Source organism: Pantherophis guttatus, chromosome 14 (assembly GCF_059756535.1).
Source record: "Pantherophis guttatus breed Tessera chromosome 14, ASM5975653v1, whole genome shotgun sequence".
In the NCBI taxonomy this organism is placed as follows: Eukaryota; Metazoa; Chordata; class Lepidosauria; order Squamata; family Colubridae; genus Pantherophis; species Pantherophis guttatus.
In genome coordinates this window covers 3,447,327-3,469,061 of record NC_142076.1, presented here as the reverse complement: position 1 = coordinate 3,469,061, position 21,735 = coordinate 3,447,327, and the positions used below count along the sequence as shown (strand labels likewise).

At 46.0% G+C, this 21,735-nt stretch overlaps 1 protein-coding gene across 5 annotated transcripts in view; it reads left to right on the top strand.

Annotated features, from left to right (window-relative positions):
- LOC117667384 (hexosaminidase D-like) overlaps window positions 1-21,735 on the top strand; it is a 256,224-nt gene that overhangs the window by 211,692 nt on the left and 22,797 nt on the right. For 2 of the 5 annotated variants that reach the window (XM_087878430.1, XM_087878434.1), the window contains 2 exons: window positions 18,849-18,944; window positions 21,136-21,379. In XM_087878430.1, coding sequence (XP_087734556.1) covers window positions 18,849-18,944; window positions 21,136-21,379 — 340 coding nt within the window. Of the gene's footprint in view, window positions 1-5,595; window positions 5,773-5,997; window positions 6,196-16,726; window positions 16,747-18,848; window positions 18,945-21,135; window positions 21,380-21,735 lie in introns of those variants that run through there. The other 3 variants (XM_087878433.1, XM_087878431.1, XM_060693018.2) reach the window with 3 other exon arrangements.

The following is a 21,735-nucleotide window of genomic DNA, read 5'->3' as shown; positions in this document are numbered from 1 at the left end:
CTACATGGGGCTCCCCTTGAAAAGCACCCGGAGGCTCCAACTGGTCCAGAACGTAGCCGCGCGGGTGATTATGGGCGCAGCTCGTTACACCCATGTAACACCTCTCCTACGCGAGCTGCACTGGCTCCCGGTGGTCTTCCGGGTGCGATTCAAGGTGTTAGTTATCACCTTTAAAGCGCTCCATGGCTTAGGACCTGGGTACCTATGAGACCGTCTTTTGCCACCAATAGCCTCCCACCGACCAGTTCGTTCTCACAGGGAGGGTCTCCTCAGGGTACCGTCAGTCAAATTATGTCGACTGGCGACTCCCAGGGGGAGGCCCTTCTCTGTGGGGGCTCCAACCCTTTGGAATGAACTGCCCCCGGAGATACGGAATATCCCTGATCTCCGTGCTTTCCACCGTGCCCTCAAGACCCTGATGTTCCAACAGGCGGGGCTAAACATATGAACATGTGAATGATTTTTTAAATGTGATCTAATTCTGTGTTTTATTTAATTGACCAAACTAATAATTTTAATTAGCAATTTTATGATGTTTGTGTGTCTATATTTTTCTTGACTGTACACCGCCTTGAGTCCTACGGGAGAAAGGCGGTATAGAAATATAATAAATAAATAAATAAATAAATATACAGTCAGGTCCAGAAATATTGGGACATCGATACAATTCTAACATCTTTGGCTCTATAAACCACCACAATGGAGTTGGAATGAAACAAACACAATGTGCTTTAACTGCAGACTGTCAGCTTTAATTTGAGGGTATGTACATCCAACTCAGGTGAACAGTGTAGGACTTACAGCAGTTTGCATATGTGCCTCCCACTTGTTAAGGGACCAAAGGTAATGGGACAGAATAATAATCATAAATCAAACTTTCCCTTCGTAATACTTGGTTGCAAATCCTTTGCAGTCAATCACAGCCTGAAGTCTGGAACGCATAGACATCACCAGATGCTGGGTTTCATCCCTGGTGATGCTCTGCCAGGCCTCTACTGCAACTGTCTTCAGTTCCTGCTTGTTCTTGAGGCATTTTCCCTTCAGCAAGTGAAATGCATGCTCAATGGGATTCAGGTCAGGTGATTGACTTGGCCATTGCATAACATTCCACTTCTGTCCCTGCAAAAACTCTTTGGTTGCTTTTGCAGTATGCTTTGGGTCATTGTCCATCTGCACTGTGAAGCGCCATCCAATGAGTTCTGCAGCATTTGGCTGAATGTGAGCAGGTAATATTGCCCGAAACACTTCAGAATTCATCCTGCTGCTTTTGTCAGCAGTCACATCATCAATAAATACAGGAGAACCAGTTCCATTGGCAGCCATACATGCCCATGCCATGACACTACCACCACCATGCTTCACTGATGAGGTGGTATGCTTAAGATCATGAGCAGTTCCTTTCCTTCGCCATACTCTTTTCTTCCCATCACTCTGGTACAAGTTGATCTTGGTCTCATCTGTCCATAAGATCTTGTTCCAGAACTGTGAAGGCTTTGTTAGATGTTGTTTGGCAAACTCTAATCTGGCCTTCCTGTTTTTGAGGCTCACCAATGGTTTACATCTTGTGGTGAACCCTCTGTATTCACTCTGTTGAAGTCTTTTCTTGATTGTTGACTTTGACACACATACACCTACCTCCTGGAGAGTGTTCTTGATCTGGCCAACTGTTGTGAAGGGTGTTTTCTTCCCCAGGGAAAGAATTCTTCAGTCATTCACCACAGTTGTTTTCCATGGTCTCCTGTGTCTTCTGGTGTTGCTGAGCTCACCGGTATATTCCTTCTTTTTGAGAATGTTCCAAACAGTTGTTTTGGCCATGCCTAATGTTCTTGCTATCTGTCTGATGGGTTTGTTTTGTTTCTTCAGCCTAATGATGGCTTGCTTCACTGATAGTGACAGCTCTTTGGATCTCATCTTGAGAGTTGACAGCAACAGATTCCAAATGCAAATAGCACACTTGAAATGAACTCTGGGCCTTTTATCTGCACATTGTAATTGGGGTAATGAGGGAATATCACACACCTGGCCATGGAACAGCTGAGAAGCCAATTGTCCCATTACCTTTGGTCCCTTAACAAGTGGGAGGCACATATGCAAACTGCTGTAAGTCCTACACCGTTCACCTGAGTTGGATGTACATACCCTCAAATTAAAGCTGACAGTCTGCAGTTAAAGCACATTGTGTTTGTTTCATTCCAACTCCATTGTGGTGGTGTATAGAGCCAAAGATGTTAGAATTGTATTGCTGTCCCAATATTTCTGGACCTGACTGTATATGGCCCTGTAACGCTGCAGCCTCTATTTTGACCACAGAGAAAGTGAAGTCATGTATTTTCAAACAAACAAAAAAACAGATCCTGTGCCCTCTGCATCCTAAGAGCTCTCATGGAGGATTGATATAGCTAGTTTAGCTAGAGAGACCCCGTGTCTTTGAAAAACCTTCATTCTTGGGCCTCATATCCTTGCCCTAAAATTCCTGGAAGGCTACCATAGCCTTATTGGTGATAGCCTTATCAAGAGATTTGGTATCAGGCCAGCAGTTGTTTTCTCAGCTAACTTCCTATTCCAGTTGCAGATTAATTAGCTAGAAAGTTTGCATACTTAATTACCAGCCTTACCGGTTAAAGTCAGAAAGATGAAGGGTTTGATATTTGAATCATAGAGCCTCAGAGCGGGAAGGACTTTGGAGGTTTTCTAGTTCCTGCCTAAGGCAGGACTCCTTCTTCCATTCTGCACAAATAGTTATCCAGTCTATTATAAACCTCCAGTGATGGTGTACTCACAACTCCAGGAGGCAAGTTGTTCCGTGGATTAATCATTCTTACTCTTGGGAAATTCCTCCTTCTTTCCAGATTGGATCTCCCTCTGATGAGATTCCACCCATTGCTTCTTGTCCTGTCCTGAGGTACTGAATTCAGTAAGGCATTTGACAAAGTAGATCACATCCTACTTCTTGATAAAACAATATGGGATGGATAAGGTTATATGAATGGCAATCAATTGGAGCGCTGACTGTCAATGTTAAGCCAGGTGCCAGGCAGCTGTAATGTGTCATGTAACCACAAGGGATATGTGCAGCTGTTGGAAGTTCAGAACCAGGTCATAAGTAGGGTGTGTGTGTGTGTCCATCGTAATGTTGAACAGTCACTAAGTGATGGTCATTAAGTGAGGACTACCCATAGTAAAGTTTTCATCTGGCAAGATTCTATCTCTTAGTGCGACCAAAGAAAGAACTAAACTCTGGCTGGATTGTTCTGTGTCATTCTTGGGCTGCATCGCCAAGCAATCCCTGAGAGATCATAGAACATAGGATAACAGAGTTGGAAGGGACCTTGGAGGTCTTCTAGTCCAACCTCCTGCTTGAGCAGGAGACCCTTTGTCATTTCAGACAAATTATTGTCCAGTCTCCTTTTGAAAGCCTCCAGTGATGGAGCAACCACAACTTCTGAAGGCAAGCCCTTCCATTGATTGATTATTCTCACCATTATGAAATTTCTTCTTAGTTCCAGGTTGCTTCTCTCCTTGGTTAGTTTCCATCCATTGTTTCTTGCCCTGCCTTCTGGTGCTTTGGAGAATAGGTTGACCCCCTCCTCTTCTTTGTGGCAGCCCCTCAAATACTGGAAGACTGCTACCATGTCACCCCTAGTCCTTCTTTTCTCTAAACTGGCCATAATCAATTCCTGCAACCGTTCTTCATATGTTTTTGTCTCCAGGCCTTTAATCATCTTAGCTGCTTTTCTTTGCACATTTTCCAAAGACATCTTTTTTGTAATGCGGTGACCAAAACTGGATGCAGTATTCCAGTTGTGGTCTTACTAAGGCTTTATAAAGTAGTACTAATGCTTCACATGGTTTTGATTCTATCCCTCTGTTTATATAACCTTCAGCATGGGAGTGTCCAACCTTGACAACTTGTGGTCTGTGCTGGCTGGGGAATTCTGGGAGTTGAAGTCCACAAATCTTAACCTTGTCAAGACTGAAGACCCCTGCTTCAGCACATTTCTCCTCAGGATGTGACGTTTCTCCTTTTGCCCCAGAGCTAAAACTGAAACCTGGGAACGGATTGTTCACCAGCCCCCTCACATATATTGAAATACGGCTATCATGTCACCCTTTGCCCTTTTCACTAGATTAGATTTTTTATTTATTTATTTAATTTGTATACCACCCTTCTCCAAGAGGACTCAATAAATTAAATTAAATAAATAAAAGAAGCAGAGAAGTCTAGACAATCAGCAGAGTCATGCTTTCCTTCATCCATCGGGCCAATTACTGCAATCCCAACCTGTAGCTGCCTTGACATCAATCTGTAAATTAGCCTTCTTCCAGGCCTGCCCACAACTGAAAATAATTAAAATAATTGAAAAGCCAATTCTGTTAAATTTGTAGGTCTATAGTTCATATTTCTTAATCACTCATCTCCGTCAAAAGTTTTACTACAGCGTTAGCCGAACATAGTGTTTCTGAAATCGTACATACATATCAAACTGAGAAAGATGCAAGACAACTGCAGGTTTATGATAGGTGCATTCATAATAAAAAGGCAATGATAGTATTTTTAGCTTTGACAATTTGGAACGGACCTTCCTTTTAGAGACAAAATGAAAACCCTGGCTGGAGAGGGGGGAAGGGGAGAGAGAGAGTGAGTGTGTATTTACACATACACACATACACACACTCCAGCTGGGTTTTTCTGAGGGAATCAGTTTACCAAGATACATGTTGATAGCGGTGAGAACAAATGTTCCCCAATATTGGGGAAAAGTAAATCTTTGGCCACAATACCAGAGCAAAATCAGAAAAAAAAAATGCAGCAATGACAAACCTGACTGTGTACATTGGTAACAGAAGTTTAACCAAGTTAAAACCAAGTTTAAACATTTCGAATGGAGCTTCTCAGAAAAAGACACAGGAGACACAACAAGGAAAAGAGGCAACGATTTAATGTAAGGGTCCCCAATCTTGGCGACTTTAAGACTTGTGGACTCCAACTCCCAGAATTCCCCTGCCAGGAAAGCTTGAATGGATAGAAGCAGTAACCTACATCTTCAAAGCAAAATGCAAATAATCCGAGTATCGATTGGGGACAATGGAAGGGGAAGGAGAAACCGTGCTGGTCAAAGCATTTCTTTACATTGCAAGTTTGAATTCGATTTCCTACGTTGCTTAAAGCGCTTTTAGGCATCTATATTTTTATATTACTGAATGCATATAATAAAATATCCCCGCACTCACGGAGGAACCGGACTGGCTGCAAGAGGTCGGCCAAATCGGGGGAGGGTCCCGTGTCGCTGCCCGGAAGGGGGTCGGGGTCTGGACATGCTAGCCCATCCCGCGTGGACTTCCCTGGACTGGGGCAGCCTTGGGGGCAGCCCGCTCGCCCCGATCCTGCGCTCCCCCCGGCTGGATTCCATGGGGCTCAGCTGACGGGGCGAGCCTGGGGCCGGGGGGCTTTGGGCCAAGGCAGGACGGAGCCGATCCCCGGGGCCGCTCAGCCTGGAAGAGGTCGAGCTCGGGGGCTGCGCATGGAAGGTAGACTGCCGCTGGGCGGGGAGGCTCAGCCGAGCCAGCCCGCGCCTCCTCCTCCTCCTCCGAGCCAGTCCAGCCGGGGGCGCGGACTCTGCCGGACTAGCGGCTCTTCGTGCCGCCTTCCAGGGCGGGGCGGGGGCTGCTTCTGCCTGCCTGCCTGCCTGCCTGCCTGCTCCGCCCTCGAGCCGGCTCCCGCCGCAGCGCCGACCGAGCCCGGGGAGCGGAGCTGCACCTGCACCGGCTCAGGTAGGGCTGCGGATTCGCGGGGGCGTCGGTTGGCGGGCCGGGTCCTCCCGAGGGGGGCTGGCAGGCTGATCAGCGGGGCATCCGAGGGGCGCGCCCGCCAAAGGGGAGAAGCGCCGGGGGGCGGCCAGTTGCGCGGAGAAGCCCGGGGAAGGCGGCACGTCCCTGGCTTCTAACGGCCCTGGAGGCGGGGGCGGCGTGGTGGTGGAATCCCCGGAGGCGAACCGGCGCAGAGGCTCGGCGGCGGCGGCGGCCTCCTCCTCCTCCTTTCGCACCGCCGCCGCCGCGGCGCCTCTTTCTGGGACTTGCCGTTCTGCGTGGCGTTAGGCGCCCCCGGGCTCCCTGCTGGCGATCCTGGCGCACGCTGGCAGGCTAGGCTGTTCCCCGCGCGGCGCCCTGGTTGCGGCTCTCCACGGCCGGCTGCAGGTGAGCCGCCCGGGAGGTGGGCGCCGGAAAGGGGGGGGATCCTTTCGGGAGATGCCCGCGGCTCCGCATCCCGTGGTGGTTGGAGGGTCCCGTGGGGCGGCCCCCTCCCCACCCCCGCGGCCGCCTGGAGCGTCTAGAGCCGCCCTCCCTGCGCCACCTGGGCAGCGCCGGGGGATGGGGTGGGGTGGGGTGAGGGCCGCCTGAGCTTGCTCCCTTGGCCAGCCCGGGTCGGAGTGGGCTTCTTGGGGTGGGGCAGGTGGGGAGGGGGCCGCGTGCGCCGAAAGGGCCGCCCCTGCGGATCCCCCGGGGCTTCGCTGGCCGCAGGGATTTGCTTTTGCTGAGCCATTCAAACGTCTTCTAGGACGCGCAGGAGCCGCGGCTTTTCCCCTCCCTTCCTTGTGGGTCGGATGCTCAGCATCCTCATCGCCCACCTGCTCGACCGGTTAACCCGGGAGCTGATGACTTTTACCCAGGTGAACCAGCAACTCCCGAGCCGGCCTTAGCCGTTCCTGGCTAGCGTGTGGGGGGACGGGACCGGAGTCCTTAATATAGGCCATGCGGTATAAGCAAGCTTGGAGCCGGTTCTGCGGCTCTCCCCGCCCGGGGAAGTCTGGTTTTCTTCCTCCTTTCTGCCTCTTTTCCTCTTGGCGGAGCAGAAACGCTGCCCGAGGGGAAGGCTCTTCTCCAGCTGCGGGGCTGAAGCGTTGCACCACAATGTGGGCCAAGGATTGGTGCACCTGCCGGTCCTTGCCTGCTTCTGGCCAACCTTCATGATGCACGGAGAAGGCGGAACTGGCTTTTGGGGCTACCCATCTGGGCCTGGAGGAGAGTCCCTGGGCACCTATGAACATGGTGGCAACATGGGGTGATTTCTGAAGATCTGGGGCTGATTTAACAGATGCTGATTCACCTATACAGGTGCTCCATCACTGGAGGTTTTCAAAAATGGACTGGACAACCATTTTTTTATTGGGATGGTACAGAGTCTCCTGCCTTGAGGGGGGGGGGTTGCACTAGAAGACCTCTGAGGACCCTTCCAGCTCTGTGATTCTATGTTCTAATGTGACTCAACAGTAAACATGCTAAACTTGCTTTACAAAACCTGTTTAAGTAGCATGGCTACCAAAATAAACAAATAGCAATAGCACTTAGACTTATGTACCACTTCACAGTGCTTTGCAGCCTTCTCTAAGCAGTTTACAGAGTCAGCCTATTGCCCCCAACAATCTGGGTCCTCATTTGACCCACCTCGGAAGGATGGAAGGCTGAGTCAGCCTTGAGCCTGGTGAGATTCGAACTGCCAAATTGCAGACAAATCGCGTCATGCCCAGTTCGCACAAGAGGCTAAGAGAAGCAAGTAGTAGGTTGCCATAGCAGATCTGAGCCCAACTCTTTCCAGCCCATCTATCATATCTATCTACTGTCTATTTTCTATCTGTCTATATCATTATCTATCTATTTATCTTCTATCTTCTATCTACTATCTATTTATCTATATCATTATCTATCTATCTACTGTCTTATCTTCTATCTATCTATCTTATCTATCTATCTATCTATCTATCTATCTATCTATCTATCTATCTATCTATCTATCTATCTGCCCCGTTTTCCCCAAAATAAGACATCCCCTGATAATAATCCCAATTGGTCTTTTGAGCGCATGGCAATAAGGCCAAGCGTTTATTTCAGGGTTCAAAAAAAATATATAAGACAGGGTCTTATTTTCAGGAAAACACAGTAGCACTTGAATTGATAGCCATAATTGGGGTCCAAATTTTTGTTGCTAAGTCAGACAATGGTTAAGTGATTTTACAACCTTTTTGCCATGGCTGTTGTGGCTGACAGTTGTTAACTGAATCACTGCAGTCATTAAGTGAATCACGTTGTCATTGAGTGAACCAAGCTTCCCCCATTAGATTTTGCTTGTTGGAAACTGGATGCGAAGCTCTCCAATGGCAGTCATGTGACCTCAGGAGGCTGCAACCACCCAAAATGTATGCCAGCTGCCCAGTGCCTGAATTTTGATCACCAGTGACCCTGGGGAGGGTGTAACCTTCATAACTTTGAGGACCGGTCATAAGTTATTTTATTCAGTGCCGTTGTAACTTTGAATGGTCATTAAATGAATGGTTGCAAGTCAAGGACTACCTTACATTGGGCAAAGCCATCATGTAGCTGGTTTGTCCTCAGTTTATTATGTTGTGCTGCTCATCCAGCCACTGTGATGTGCAAATAGTGGTGTATTGTGTATGTCAATCAGACATCATCAGTTGGCTTGGCATTATATGCATGTTCACCTTTGGGTACACGTGGACCCCGTCTGGGCTGCTCATTGATTCTCCTGATGTTGAGCACTTTCATGTACTCAGCTTCCCAGGGGATCCCTCTCTGCTCCCCCCTCACTGCAAGGGGCCAAATGGGCACAGTCCAGAGGGGCAGGAATGAACCATGGGCCCTGCAATGCATGGGCGAAGGGCCCCTGAATGGGGTCTTTCTGGGCTTGGGCACTCATCTTGAAGAGGGGATCTGGAGACCTGGAGGTAGGACCCAAAAAGGGTGCAGGAACTTGGTGCTGCTCAGCATTGCAGGGGTGCATTTCCTGGGCACCAACCCATCCCCCCCCCCGAGCCTCCCTTTAACCAGAGGAAAGATTGGCATCTTCCAATACTTGAGGGGCTGTCAACAGGGAAGAGGAGGTAGATTTATTCTCCACAGCATCTGAGGGCAGGACAAGAGGCAAGGAATGGAAGCTCCTTAGAGGAAGATTCAACCTGGAAATGAGGAGGAGTTTCCTGGCAGTGAGAACGATTCATCAGTGCAACAATTTGTCTCCCAAAAGTTGTGGGTGCTCCATCACTGGAGGCTTCCAAGGAAAGATTGGACAGCCATTTGTCCAGCCATGCTATAAGGACTTCTGCCTGGAGCAGGGGGTTGGACTAGATACAGGGGTCTCCAACCTTGGCAACTTTAAGACTTGTGGACTTCAACTCCTAGAGTTCAAATTCTGGGAGTTGAAGTCCACAAGTCTTAAAGTTGCCAAGGTTGGAGACCCCTGGACTAAATAGAAGTCCTCCAAGGATCCCTCCCTCCCCAGTCTTACGATTCTTTGAGTCGATCTGCCTGCTACTCCAGCTGCCCAAATTCCCACCAACTTCCCTTGGACAGATTTCCTGTGCAAGAGAGCAGGTGGAGAAGGTGGGTAGCTGCCCCTCCCTTCTGAGACCTTCTGAGACACTTATGGAACCTAGAACTGAAGATCTTCGGGGTGCATTCAGGGCTCTGTCTGCTGTCTCCACCAACAATAAAGAGGGAACACAACCAAGTCGAGAGGGTGCAAATGCCCTTTGCCAGTTTAACTCCAGTTCCAGTAAAAAGCAAGCCCTTTGCTGCACCACATGCCACCCGGAGGTTGAAATTGCAGGGAAAGGACTAGTTCAGGGGTCTGCAACCTTAAACACACAAAGAGCCATTTCGACCCTTTTCCCACAGAAAAGAAAACACCGGGAACCACAAAACCCTACCCGTGCCTGGCTATTTTTTGAGCGGCCACAAAACTAGCCTATGTAGTTGAATGAAACGTTCTGTTTTCTTCTGAAACTTTTCTTTTCTTGAATTTATCCATGATTGGTCTACCGGGGGTTGAAAAGCTCAATAAATGGCGTGCTGGTGGGGGTTGCACATTGGCGGTTGTGATGCATATTTTGAGTGACAGGGAGCCGCAACAGAGGGGTGAAAGAGCCACATGCGGCTCCAGAGCCGCAGGCTGCTGACCCCTGGACTAGTTAATTGAAAACAGGGGAAAGGATTTCCTGACGGAGGCAGCTTTCAACAGGTGCAGTGATAGGCTGCCTTATGTGGTCCCCTTCTTTGCCGGCAGTCTTCAAACATAGCTACCTGTCCAAAATGCATCAAGGAGGGTGTGGACTCAGTGACCTTTGAGATTCCTTCAAAATCTGTGATGCTGTGCAAACGGCTCCCAGCTGCTTCAAAAGTTTGCTTAAGCTATCATCGGCTGCCTTAATTGTGATTTCTTCCTTCCTGCATTGGTTGTAGCAAAACAGGAAATGCCTCTTTTCTTCATATTTTGGGATTAGCAAAACCTGATCACCTTGCCCGGCTAGTGATACCGCATGCAAAAGACTAACTTTCTTGAGCCCATTGGTAAACAAGATAAAAACACATTATTTTCATCTCAGCAAGGATGGCCTTGGCCAGAGGTGGGTTTCAGCAGGTTCTGACCAGTTCTGGAGAACCGGTAGCGGAAATTTTGAGTAGTTCGGGGAACCGGTAGTAAAAATTCTGACTGGCCCCACCCCCATCTATTCTCTGCCTCCCGAGTCCCAGCTGATTGGGAGGAAATGGGGATTTTGCAGTAACCTTCCCCTGGAGTGGGGAGGGAATGGAGATTTTACAGTATCCTTCCCCTGCCACGCCCACCAAGCCACACCCACAGAACCGGTAGTAAAAAAATTTGAAACCCACTACTGGCCTTGGCCCAAAGCACCTATGAAGTTTACCTTTTCTCAGGCCCATGAGAACCAAACAGCGACATGAGCACAGAGAGGAGGGGGTCAAGCTATTTTCCAAAGCACCCAAAGACCAGACAAGGAAGAATGGATGGAAACTGAACAAGGAGAGATTCATCCTGGAAATGAGGAGGAATTTTCTGACAGTGAGAACAATCAATCCAGGGAACAGAAGTTGCCTTCGGAAATTGTGGGAGCTTCATCACAGGAGGCTTTCGAGAAGAGACTGGACTGCCACCTGTCATAAATGGTGTAGGGCAGGGGTGAAATGTAAAATTCATTTCAATACCCGTTCTGTGGGCGTGGCTTGGTGGGGGGGGTGTAATATGACTGGGTGGGCATGGCCAACTTTTTTTAAAAAAAAAAACTTTTCAAAGCATTTTTTCTAATGCTTTGAAAAGCCTCTGCCTCGCCTCTGCCGATCAGGCAAGTCATCTGGGATCGTCAAAAAGGCTTTTTAAAAAATACCTCTCTGCCGATCAGGCAACTCAGCTGGGATCGTCAGAGACTTTTTAAAGCATTTTTTTTACCACCTCTTCGGCCAAGAGGTTGCAGAAAAAAATGCTCTGAAAAGCCTCTGATGATCCCAGCTGAGCTGCGCGATCATCAGAGGCTTTTTTTTTTACTTTTAAAAGCATTTTATCGTTGGAAGAGGTTGTAGAAAAATGCTTTTAAAAGTAAAAAAAAAAAGCCTCTGATGATCATGTGGCTCAGCTGGGCATGGTGGGAGGGGCGCAGGGATTTTTGTTACCGGTTCTCTGAACCACCCACCGCCATCGCTACCGGATCGGGCGATTGGTCCGAACCGGGAGCATTTCACCCCTGGTGTAGGGTCTCCTGCTTAAGCAGGGGGCTAGACTAGATGACATCTAAGGTCCTTTCCAACCCTGTTAATCTGTTAATAAGAGAAATGACAAATCCTTGGTTGACCACAGAAAGAAAGTGCCCTTAGATTGACCATCTTCTGTATCCCCCTAAAAGTTTATGGTAGCTTGACAGCTCAGCCACCGTCTTCCATTGCTGGTTCAACTTCTCAGATTACTACTGGAGAGCCCACCTGTGCAAAAAAAAAAAAAACAAGCTTGGGGTGCTGCCTCTTGTATTCAGCTGGTTGGCAACCAAGGAAAGCAAAAAATGATGCCCAGCAGAGTCTGGGAATTGACGGAAACCGTACTAGGCGCGTATTTGTTTTGCAAGCATATCTAGTCTACAGCGGCCTTGGCAATTTCAAGATGGGTGTACTTCAACTCCCAGAATTCCCCAGCCAGCATGGGTAAGAGCCGTGATAGCGCAGTGGTTGGAATGCAGCATTGCAGGCTGACTCTGCCCACAGCCGGGAGCTTGATCCTGACCTGTTCAGGGTTGACCCAACCTTCCATCCTTCCGAGGTCAGTAAAATGAGGAGCCAGATTGTTGGGGATAATGTGTGACATTGTAAACCAGGTGTGTCAAACTTGATTTCATTGAGGGCCGCATTAGGGTTGTGTTTGACCTCGGGAGACAGGGTGGTGGTGGCCAGGTTGGGCATGGCCAGCTCGATGTCACTCATGTTGGGGTGCCAGTGGTGGCCCAAGCGTTCTGCCAGCAAAAACGGGCTCCCAAGCTCTGTTTTCGGCTGCAGCGGCCTCCTGCAACCCTCATGAGCTCCATTTTCGCTGGCAGAGACACCGCAGGCTGGTCCTTTCACTATTTCCAGGGTGGCCCCGTAGGCCAGATCTAAGCACCACGTTGGCTGGATCCAGTCCTGGCCTTGAGTTTTACACCCCTGTTGTAAACCATTCAGAGAGTGCTGCAAAGTTTTATGGAGTGGTAGATAAGGTTTTTTTTTTTGGAATTTTTTTTTATTTTTAAACAAAACTTAAAACAAAAAACAATTATCATCCATTACAATTACAGAAAGTGTAATGATCGGTTACAAATCTTTTGTGCTTAATCCTCTATCCAACATTTTCTTATTTAACAGTTTATTACATTATTATTCTCATTTACCAATTATTTAACAGTAAATTATCCTTCATAAGGGGAAAAAAAACCCTTTATATATTTTATTATCTTATCCATTTCATATTTCATTTCCATTCTTTCTTGTCTAACCATTGATAAAATAAATCCCATATCAAATAATATTGTTTATCTTCTTGTTCCCTAATTTCAAATGTCAATTTACTCATTTCAGCACACTCCAAAATTTTCTTGATAATATCGTCATCCGTGGGTATCTTCTCTCCTTTCCAGTTTCTAACAAATACAATTCTAGCCGCCGTTAAAACATTCACAATTAAATATCTCATTTCTCTATTGTATATTTCTGGTAAAATCCCCAACAAAAATATCTCTGGTTTAAAGTCAATATGTTTCTTTGTCATTTTTTCCAACCATTTGTGGATTTTAGTCCAATATCTTTTAGCTTCTGCACATGTCCACCACATATGGTAATATGAGCCCGGAGTCTGATGATACTTCCAACATTTCTCCGATTTATTCTTGTACATTCTGGCTATTCTCGCCAGGGGTAGATGCCACCTGTAAAACATCTTATACAAATTTTCCTTATATCCTGTTGACATTGTCATTTTATAATTCTGCAACCATAATTTTTCCCATTTCTCTAATTCAATCCCATGACCCACATTTTCCCCCCATGCAATCATTGTTTTTTAACTTGTTCTTCTGCCAATTTTACTTCTAATAAATGACTGTACAATTTTTTAATTACATGGTCATCAGAACCTGTTAAGATTTTATCTAAGTTTGTCAAGTTACTATAAAAACCCTCCATTTTAGAATCTTCATTATATCTAGACTGTATTTGCATATATGAAAACCAATCCATTTCAAACTCTTGTTCTTCTAGTTCTTGCTTTGACTTAAGTTCACCTCTTTCATTTAATAATTCACCATATCTAACGATTTGTTCCTTTCTAAATGTTATTGTGTGTGAGACTGCTTCAATAGGTGATAACCAGACTGGTATTTTTAAATAGTTTGTTTGATCTTCTCCCAGTTTAATAACAAAGATTCTCATATCATATGCCTTCTGAAATAACCCTGTATTTTTGTACTTTTATACCACATAAAAGCATGCCAACCCAACAATAAATCATGTCCTTCTAAAGTCAACAATCTAATATTCCTTAGCATTATCCATTCTTTAATCCACATCAAGTTACAAGCTTGATAATATAATTCCCAATCCGGCAAACCAAAACCTTCTCTTGATCTAACATCTTGCATCAATTTTAGTTTTATCCTTGCCTTTTTGCCCTGCCATATATATTTTAACACCATTTTATTTAAATCTTCAAAATATTTTTTCCCCAATTTAATTGGAATTATCTGAAATAAATATAAAAGTCTGGGCAGTATATTCATTTTAATAGTTGATATTCTCCCTATCAATGATAGCTGCAAATTCTCCCATTTTGTTAGATCTGTCGCTATCTGTTGTTTAAGCTTATCATAATTATTCTCCTTAAGAGTACCACATCTTGCTGTCAAATGTATTCCCAAATATTTAACCTTATTCGTGACCTGCATCCTTGATACTTCCGCCAATTCTTCTTTCTGTTTTTTTAACATATTTTTTGTTAACATCTTCGTTTTGTCTTTATTTTCAAATCAGCCACTTTCCCCAAATCTCCTATTTTGTTTATCAATTTGTTTACAAATTGAAGTGGTTCTTCCAAGATAAACACCAGGTCATCAGCAAATGCTTGCAATTTATATTCTTGATTTTGAATTTTCATTCCTTTTATTCCTTTTTCTTCTCTGATATTTCTGTTTAGTACTTCTAATGTTAACACAGATAACAGTGGTGACAATGGACAACCTTGTCTCGTTCCTTTTTGTATTTCAATAAATTCTGTCAGCTCTCCATTCATCATTATTTTTGCTGTTTGTTTATAATATATAGCTTCTATAGCTTGGACAAATTTCTCTCCAAAGCCCATCTGTTTCAATTGTAGTATCATAAATCGCCAGTTCACATTGTCAAAGGCTTTCTGTGCATCTAAAAACATCAAAGCCATTTGCTTTTCTGGGTGCGCATCATAATATTCCAATGTATCCAAAATTATCCTCAAATTGTCTCTAATCTGCCTTTTTGGCAGAAATCCATTTTGATCCGGGTGTATAAAATTATTTAAATATCTTTTAAGTCTTTCTGCTAGTATTGTAGCGAAGATTTTATAGTCTGAGTTTAGCAAAGATATAGGCCTATAGTTTTTGACTTGTTGTAGGTCGGTATCTTCTTTTGGAATAAGTGTAATATATGCTTCTAACCATGAGTTGGGTATTTTCTTCTGTAGCATTACTTCATTCATAATTTCTAGTAATGGGAGACTCAGTGATTCCTGCAAAGTCTTATAATATTCCGCCGGTAATCCATCTGGACCTGGTGCTTTCCCACTTTTTTGTTTTTTAATTGCTTCTGTCAACTCCATCATTGTTATCTTCTAACATCATCTCAACATCTTTTGGAATCTGAGGTAAATTCGCCTTATGTAAATATTGTTTAATATTTTCCTCTTCTATCTTTTCTTTGGTAGATAAGTCTTAAGTACTATTGCTATATTCAAGTTACTAAGGCTGAGAAATACTGTACTACACAGTCAACAGCAAAACAACCATATACAACCTTAAAACTGCTCCACCTGTAAAATCACTCTCGGATTCCTCCCGAGATTTCATTCCAGCCCAAATCCAAATATTCTGAGATTTTCTTCTGCAAGACCTTAGTCCAGAGGTCTTCAAACATGGCAGCTTTAAGACTTGTGGACTTCAACTTCCAGAATTCTCCAGCCAGCAGACAAGTCTTAAAGCTGCCAAGTTTGAAGACCTCTGCCTTAGTCTCTTATCTGAAATTATTTGACAGAAGTTCCAAAATGCAGTTTTTATTTGGGGTTTTGAAAACAAATCTATGTTTTGTTTTGTGCACATGGCTGGTTCCTGCATCACTGAGACATCCTGAACATGGCACTTCCGGGGTTTTGGAGTGTTAACTGGGTTTAAATTGGATTTAGCCTGGCTTTGCAAAGAGGAGGTTCTGGCTCACATGGGATCATTTCAGTTTCAGGACTGAAGGAAAAGGATTTTTATGCGGCGTTCTCCTCCGGAAGAATGGCTAAGCTCATGTTTTCCATAACAGTTTCTTCTCCCCCTCCCCCAAATGGACAAATGCAATGGGATCAGTGGTGGGTTTCAATTTTTTTTTACTACCGGTTCTGTGGGCGTGGCTTGGTGGGCATGGCAGGGGAAGGATACTGTAAAATCTCTATTCCCTCCCCACTCCAGGGGAAGGATACTGCAAAATCCCCATTTCCTCCCGATCAGCTGGGACTCGGGAGGCAGAGAATAGATGGGGGCGGGGCCAGTCATAATTTTTACTACTGGTTCTCTGAACTACTCAAAATTTCCGCTACCGGTTCTCCAGAACTGGTCAGAACCTGCTGAAACCCACCTCCAAATGGGATGATATGATTATCATGATATTACTGCTATTTTCCATTATAGCATAATATTTCTATAATCACAATATCCCATTGCATTTGTCCATTTGGGGAAAAGAAGTTTTTGCAATCTGAAGCTTCTGGAATGTCTTGGAGAACGTGTATAATTGAGATTGATTGAATATCGATCCATTAGTTGGAATAGAAATTGACTGACTTGGACTGCCATCCAAGACTGACAATAGACTGTAAACAACAGAGATAATGTGACTAAATAAACCTTTTTAAAAAAGGTGATTGTTTCGCTTAACTAGATAAACTCATAAATTCAGCAAACAACGATAAACTTTGGGCACGCTCTAGATTCAGAGGCAGCGAAGGCTCTGCTGCTGGCAAAGTTCACGAGGCAAAGCAGGAGGAGTTGCCCGAGTCCGGAAATCGTCAGGGAAGGAGGGCACAGGCTTTTGCAGCTGGCAGCTGTTTCAACACCAGGCATTACTCAGGCACAACCTGGCTAGGAAAAGCATGGTGGGCACCGTTCAGCCGGAAACCCCCCCACCCTCGGCCTCTGCAAGGTGCATCTCAGAGTTCCTGCTCACTCTGGTACCCATCGTCCCCTCTGAGTCCCAGGTTGAAATCTTGAGCTTTGATTTGCCACTGTGGCTCTCGTTGCTCTTCCGGATATTATGGATTCAATAGCTGGGTTTGCTTTGTGCTCAGTTATCGATTCATGTTCTGTTGTGTGGTTTGGTTGCTAAGATCTGTTGACCTAGGATGGGGTTGGAATGCAGTAAGGAGGAGAAAATGGAGGCTGAAACTGCTACTTACTTGTAAATCAGGAGAAAGCAAAGTCAGGTTCCTTCTTAACCATCCAAATTTGTAGAGTATAGCTCTAGTTTATGTCTTGCAGTTAAGAGTTCTTTTCCTGTGGATTAAGCTCGTTTGAGCTCTGAAGTCAGACTTAAGCCACCTGGGTGAGGGGTAGGGGTTGGGCCAGAAATTATCATTCTAAACAGCACTTTATGAAAAATAATTCAATTACGGTCTACATGTTTAAAATAGCAGCAGTGACTTAAATACCTCAAGGAAACACTCTTATTATTTATATTTCCATAAAAATAGCGGGATATACCGGTAATATTTTGCAGCATTTTTTCTGCCAAAGCTCACGCAATATCAAACGAGAGGTCTGGTCTCTCAAATGAGGAGGTGGTGAGTTCTAGTCCTGCCTTAGGCATGAAAGCCGGCTGGGTGACTTTGGGCCAGTCACTTCCTCTCAGCCCAATTCACCTCACCAGGTTGTTGCGGTGGGGAAAATAGGAGGAGGAAGACGTGCTGGGATATGTTTGCCACCTATTGTATATATATATAAAAAAACAATAAAGGCAGGATATTAAATGCATGTGCAGGTATGTAGGTACCTAGAGGTCTTTTAGGTGCTCCCAGCAAAAATCACAACCAAATGAAGATTTCGGAGCTCAGGAATAGCAGCATGTCTACACTTACGAGAACCAGTTTGGTTTAGCGCAGGGGTGTCAAACTCAGTTTCATTGAGGGCCGCATCAGGGCTATGGTTGACTTCAGGGGGTTGGGGTGGGCGTGGCCGACTGGGTGGATGCAGCTGACTTGACGCCACTCCCCAAACTGCTGGCATGTTTCCTCTTCGCATTGGGTAGACTGGGCCGAAGCCACGCTGGCCCAATCTTTCCTCTTTGCATTGGGTAGACCAGGACGGCCCCATGGGCCGGATCCAACCACATTGCGGGCTGGATTTGACCCATGGGCCTTGAATTTGACACGCCTGGTATAGTAGTTAAGGCAGAAGGCTAGAAACTGGGAGACTGTGAGTTCTATTCCCATCTTAGCCACGAAAGCTGGCTGGTTGACCTTGGGCGAGTCATACTCTCAACCCAATTCATAGGATTATTGTTGTGGGTGGAAAAGGAGGAAGATATATTAGATATGTTTGCTGCCTTGGATTATTTGTAAAAATAATAAATTATTGTTGTTAGTCAGGAAGTTGTGTCTGACCCATCGCAACCCCATGGACCACGTTCCTCCAGGCCTTCCTGTCCTCTACCATCCTCTGGAGTCCATTTAAGCTCATACCAACTGCTTCAGTGACTCCATCCAGCCACCTCGTTCTCTGCCGTCCACTTCTTCTTTTGCCCTCCGTCGTTCCCAGCATTAGGCTCTTCTCCAGGGAGTCCTTCCTTCTCATTAAGTGGCCAAAGCATTTGAGTTTCCTCTTCAGGACCTGGCCTTCTAAAGAGCAGTCAGGGTTGATCTCCTCTAGGACTGACCGGTTTGATCGCCTTGCAGTCCAAGAGACAAATAATAAATACAGAGTATAAATAAGTAAGTATGTAAGTAAGTAAATCAATAAGTAAGAGAAGTCGTGGAGAAGCTCCCACACAGTCCTCAGGTCTCCAGTAGGGATCAGATCCAGTAGTTCACTCTTTGGGATGGTGCCTTTTCTTGACTTTGCCAGCCAGCCCCAACTTCATCTCTGTGGGCTGTGATCCACCCGCCCATATGGGAGTTGCAGTTCAAGATATATCTGTAAAGAGTGCCTGGTGGGGAAGATTAATTTCTGTGCCAGGATCCTTGGCTGACCTTGAGTGGGCCTCCTGGTCAATCCTTGGGATTTCACCTTTGCTCCCCTTCTCCTTGGCAGGATGGCGCTTCACCGCAGCCAGAAGCTGAACCTGCTGCGTCTTGCGGTCCTCCTGACAGTGGCACTGGCTGGCATCAAGTTCTTCTTCCGGGACAGGTTGGTGCTGGGCGTTGGAGGGCGTCGACTTTTCCTGCGGCCTCTGCGATCTCTGGGTGGAATGAATTTTATCAGCCCTTACAGATTGTCTCCCTTTTGGCTGATTTCCTAGTTGTGACAAATGAAGCAAAAAATTATATCTGTTATCCAGACGTATGCTTATAATATTTTAGATTTTATACTTCATATTTTATATTTTTAATCTCTTGTGGGGTTTTTTTTTAATTAAAATGAAATGTGAATGTGCCATACGATTAAAAAAAACAACTCTTTTGGGTTTGGGTCTGCATAACGTTGGGGAGGTCCTAAGGAAGGATCCTTCCAACCTAGAACCAAGTAGAAATTTCCTGACAGTGAGAGCAATCAACCAGTGGAACAGAAGTTGCCTTCAGAAGTTGTGGGTGCTCCATCACTGGAGGCTTTCAAGAGGAGACTGGACAGCCACTTGTCAGAAATGGTATAGTAGGGTCTCCTGCTTGAGCAGGGGGTTGGACTAGAAGACTTCCAAGGTCCCTTCTAACTTTGTTATTCTGTTATTCCCTGCCTGGGGGGGCGGAGGTGTCTGCTGAGGCAGAGATCTCCTGCAAGGGCTCCCTGCTTCCTTTCCACACTGGTCTAGACCTCCAACTCAGGGGTGGGTTCCACTTATCTTTACTACCGGTTCGCAATGGGATCGCATGCAGATAGTTGATGATGACATCTGGGGCGGTGGGCGGGGCCCCCCATCGGTTTTACTACCGGTTCTTGCGAACTGGTCCGAACCGGGAGAAACCCACCACTGCTGCAACTCCAGAACCATTTTCCTTTCCCTGATCCCCTTCTAGGACTTGCTTTCTGCTAGGCATTTCACACTGGTAACTTGTCCGTCTTCCACCATGTCTCCAACATTATGGGTAGGGAACCACGAGAACTTGGGTTGTTGCAGGGCAAGTTATAAGAGGAACAGCATCTTCCCAAACCTGATTTCTGCCATGAGGGGAGAGGTCTAGTCCTCTGCCAGGTTAAGGCCACCCCTCTCAGGGGTACCAGCTTGGGGAAGGGTGTTCTGTGTACTAGGGAGAGAGAGGAATTTGGGGAGTGCTGTATTCCGTTGCCCTGCCCCAATGTTTCTCAACCATGTCAACTTGAAGAGGTGTGGACTTCAGCTTCCAGAATTCCCCAGCCAGCATGGCTGACTGGGGAATTCTGGGAGTTGAAGTCCACACTTCTTCAAGCGGCCAAGTTTTAGAAACGCCACCCTGGCGTCTACCTGCCCAGCATGGCTACGAGGAAACTGAGGAGTACAGAGAGTCCTCGACTTACAACCATTTGTTTAGTGACCCTTCAAAGTTACAATGGCATTAGAAAAAGTGACATGACCACTTTTTACACTTTTAACTGCTACAGCATCCCCAATGATCAAGTGATCAAAATTCAGAGGCCGGCAATTTAGGTATATTTATGACGGTCTCAGTGTTATGTGGATCACCTTTTGTGATCTCTGACAAAGTCAAGGAGGAAGCCAGATCCGCTTAACAACCATATTAGTAACTTAACAACTGTGGCAAGAGAGATCGTAAAATAGGGCAAAAACCTCACTTAACTTTCTTAGGTTGCAATGGGAAATTTGGGTTCAATTGAAGTCGTAAGTCGAGGACTTACCTGTATGCACACTCTTTCCAATCTAGCCAGGTCTGTTTGCACATTGTGGACATGGCAAGAGGTTTCTGCTGCCTAAATTGTGTCCTTGCCCAACTCTGAATAGCCCAGGTTCCTGGGCAGTGGTGAAATCTGACCGGTTTGCCACCGGTTCGCTGGCTGCACATGTGCGGTGCACACCAAATGTGCACTACGTGCATGTGCATGTGCACCAAATGCACATTGCATGCGCATGCACACTACACATGAAACACATGCTGCACACACACGCATGCGCAGTATGTGCCAATGCGTGCTTCGCGTGGAAAAAGGAAGCTTGGGAAAGTAAGTAGAACAGCGAGAGGGGGGGAACAGCTGTGCCGCGTAATTTAGATTCACTAGAAAGCAGGATTTCCTACTAGGAACTGGTAGCTTTTTTTTACTACCAGTTTGCCCGAACCGGTAGTTTTTATCACTACCGGTTCGCCTGAACCGATGCAAACCGGTAGCATTTCACCCCTGCTCCTGGGGTATTTTTCCTGGCCCTGAGCCTCCTCTCTGTTCCTTGTTGCAGCTTTACACTGGACCAGCGCAGGGAAGTTAGTGGGGAAAGCCACTTCTGGGGCAAAGCTCAGGATGTGAAACAGCCAGGCAACAACCAGGCTCGATCGTTGGGGCATTCGGATCACCAGGCAATGGCCGGAGCCTCTGGCCCAGATTTGAAGAAACCGCCCCACCGGGACTTCAGCTCCACGCAGATGCGGTTGGTCCATCTGGACCTCAAAGGGGCAGCTCCTAAAGTATCCTACCTGGAGCAGGTGAGTTGCAATGTGAGCGGGACCCCAGGGAGGTGGGATTGTATCCAGTGGTGAAATGTAAAATTTGTTACTACCGGTTCTGTGGGTGTGTCTTGGTGGTGGGGGGTTAATGTGACTGGGTGGGCGTGGCCAACTTTTTTTTTTTTTACTTTTAAAAGCATTTTTTTTCTACAACCTTAAGAGGTTGCAGAAAAAAATGCTTTTAAAAGCCTCTGACGATCAGGCAACTCAGCTGGGATCGTCGGAGGCTTCTTGAAATGTATTGGCTGGATCAAGGACGATGGACAATGTGAAGATCATGTAATTAACCATTTATTAACAACAGCTGGGCTAACTGCCACAGCTATAACTAAAAC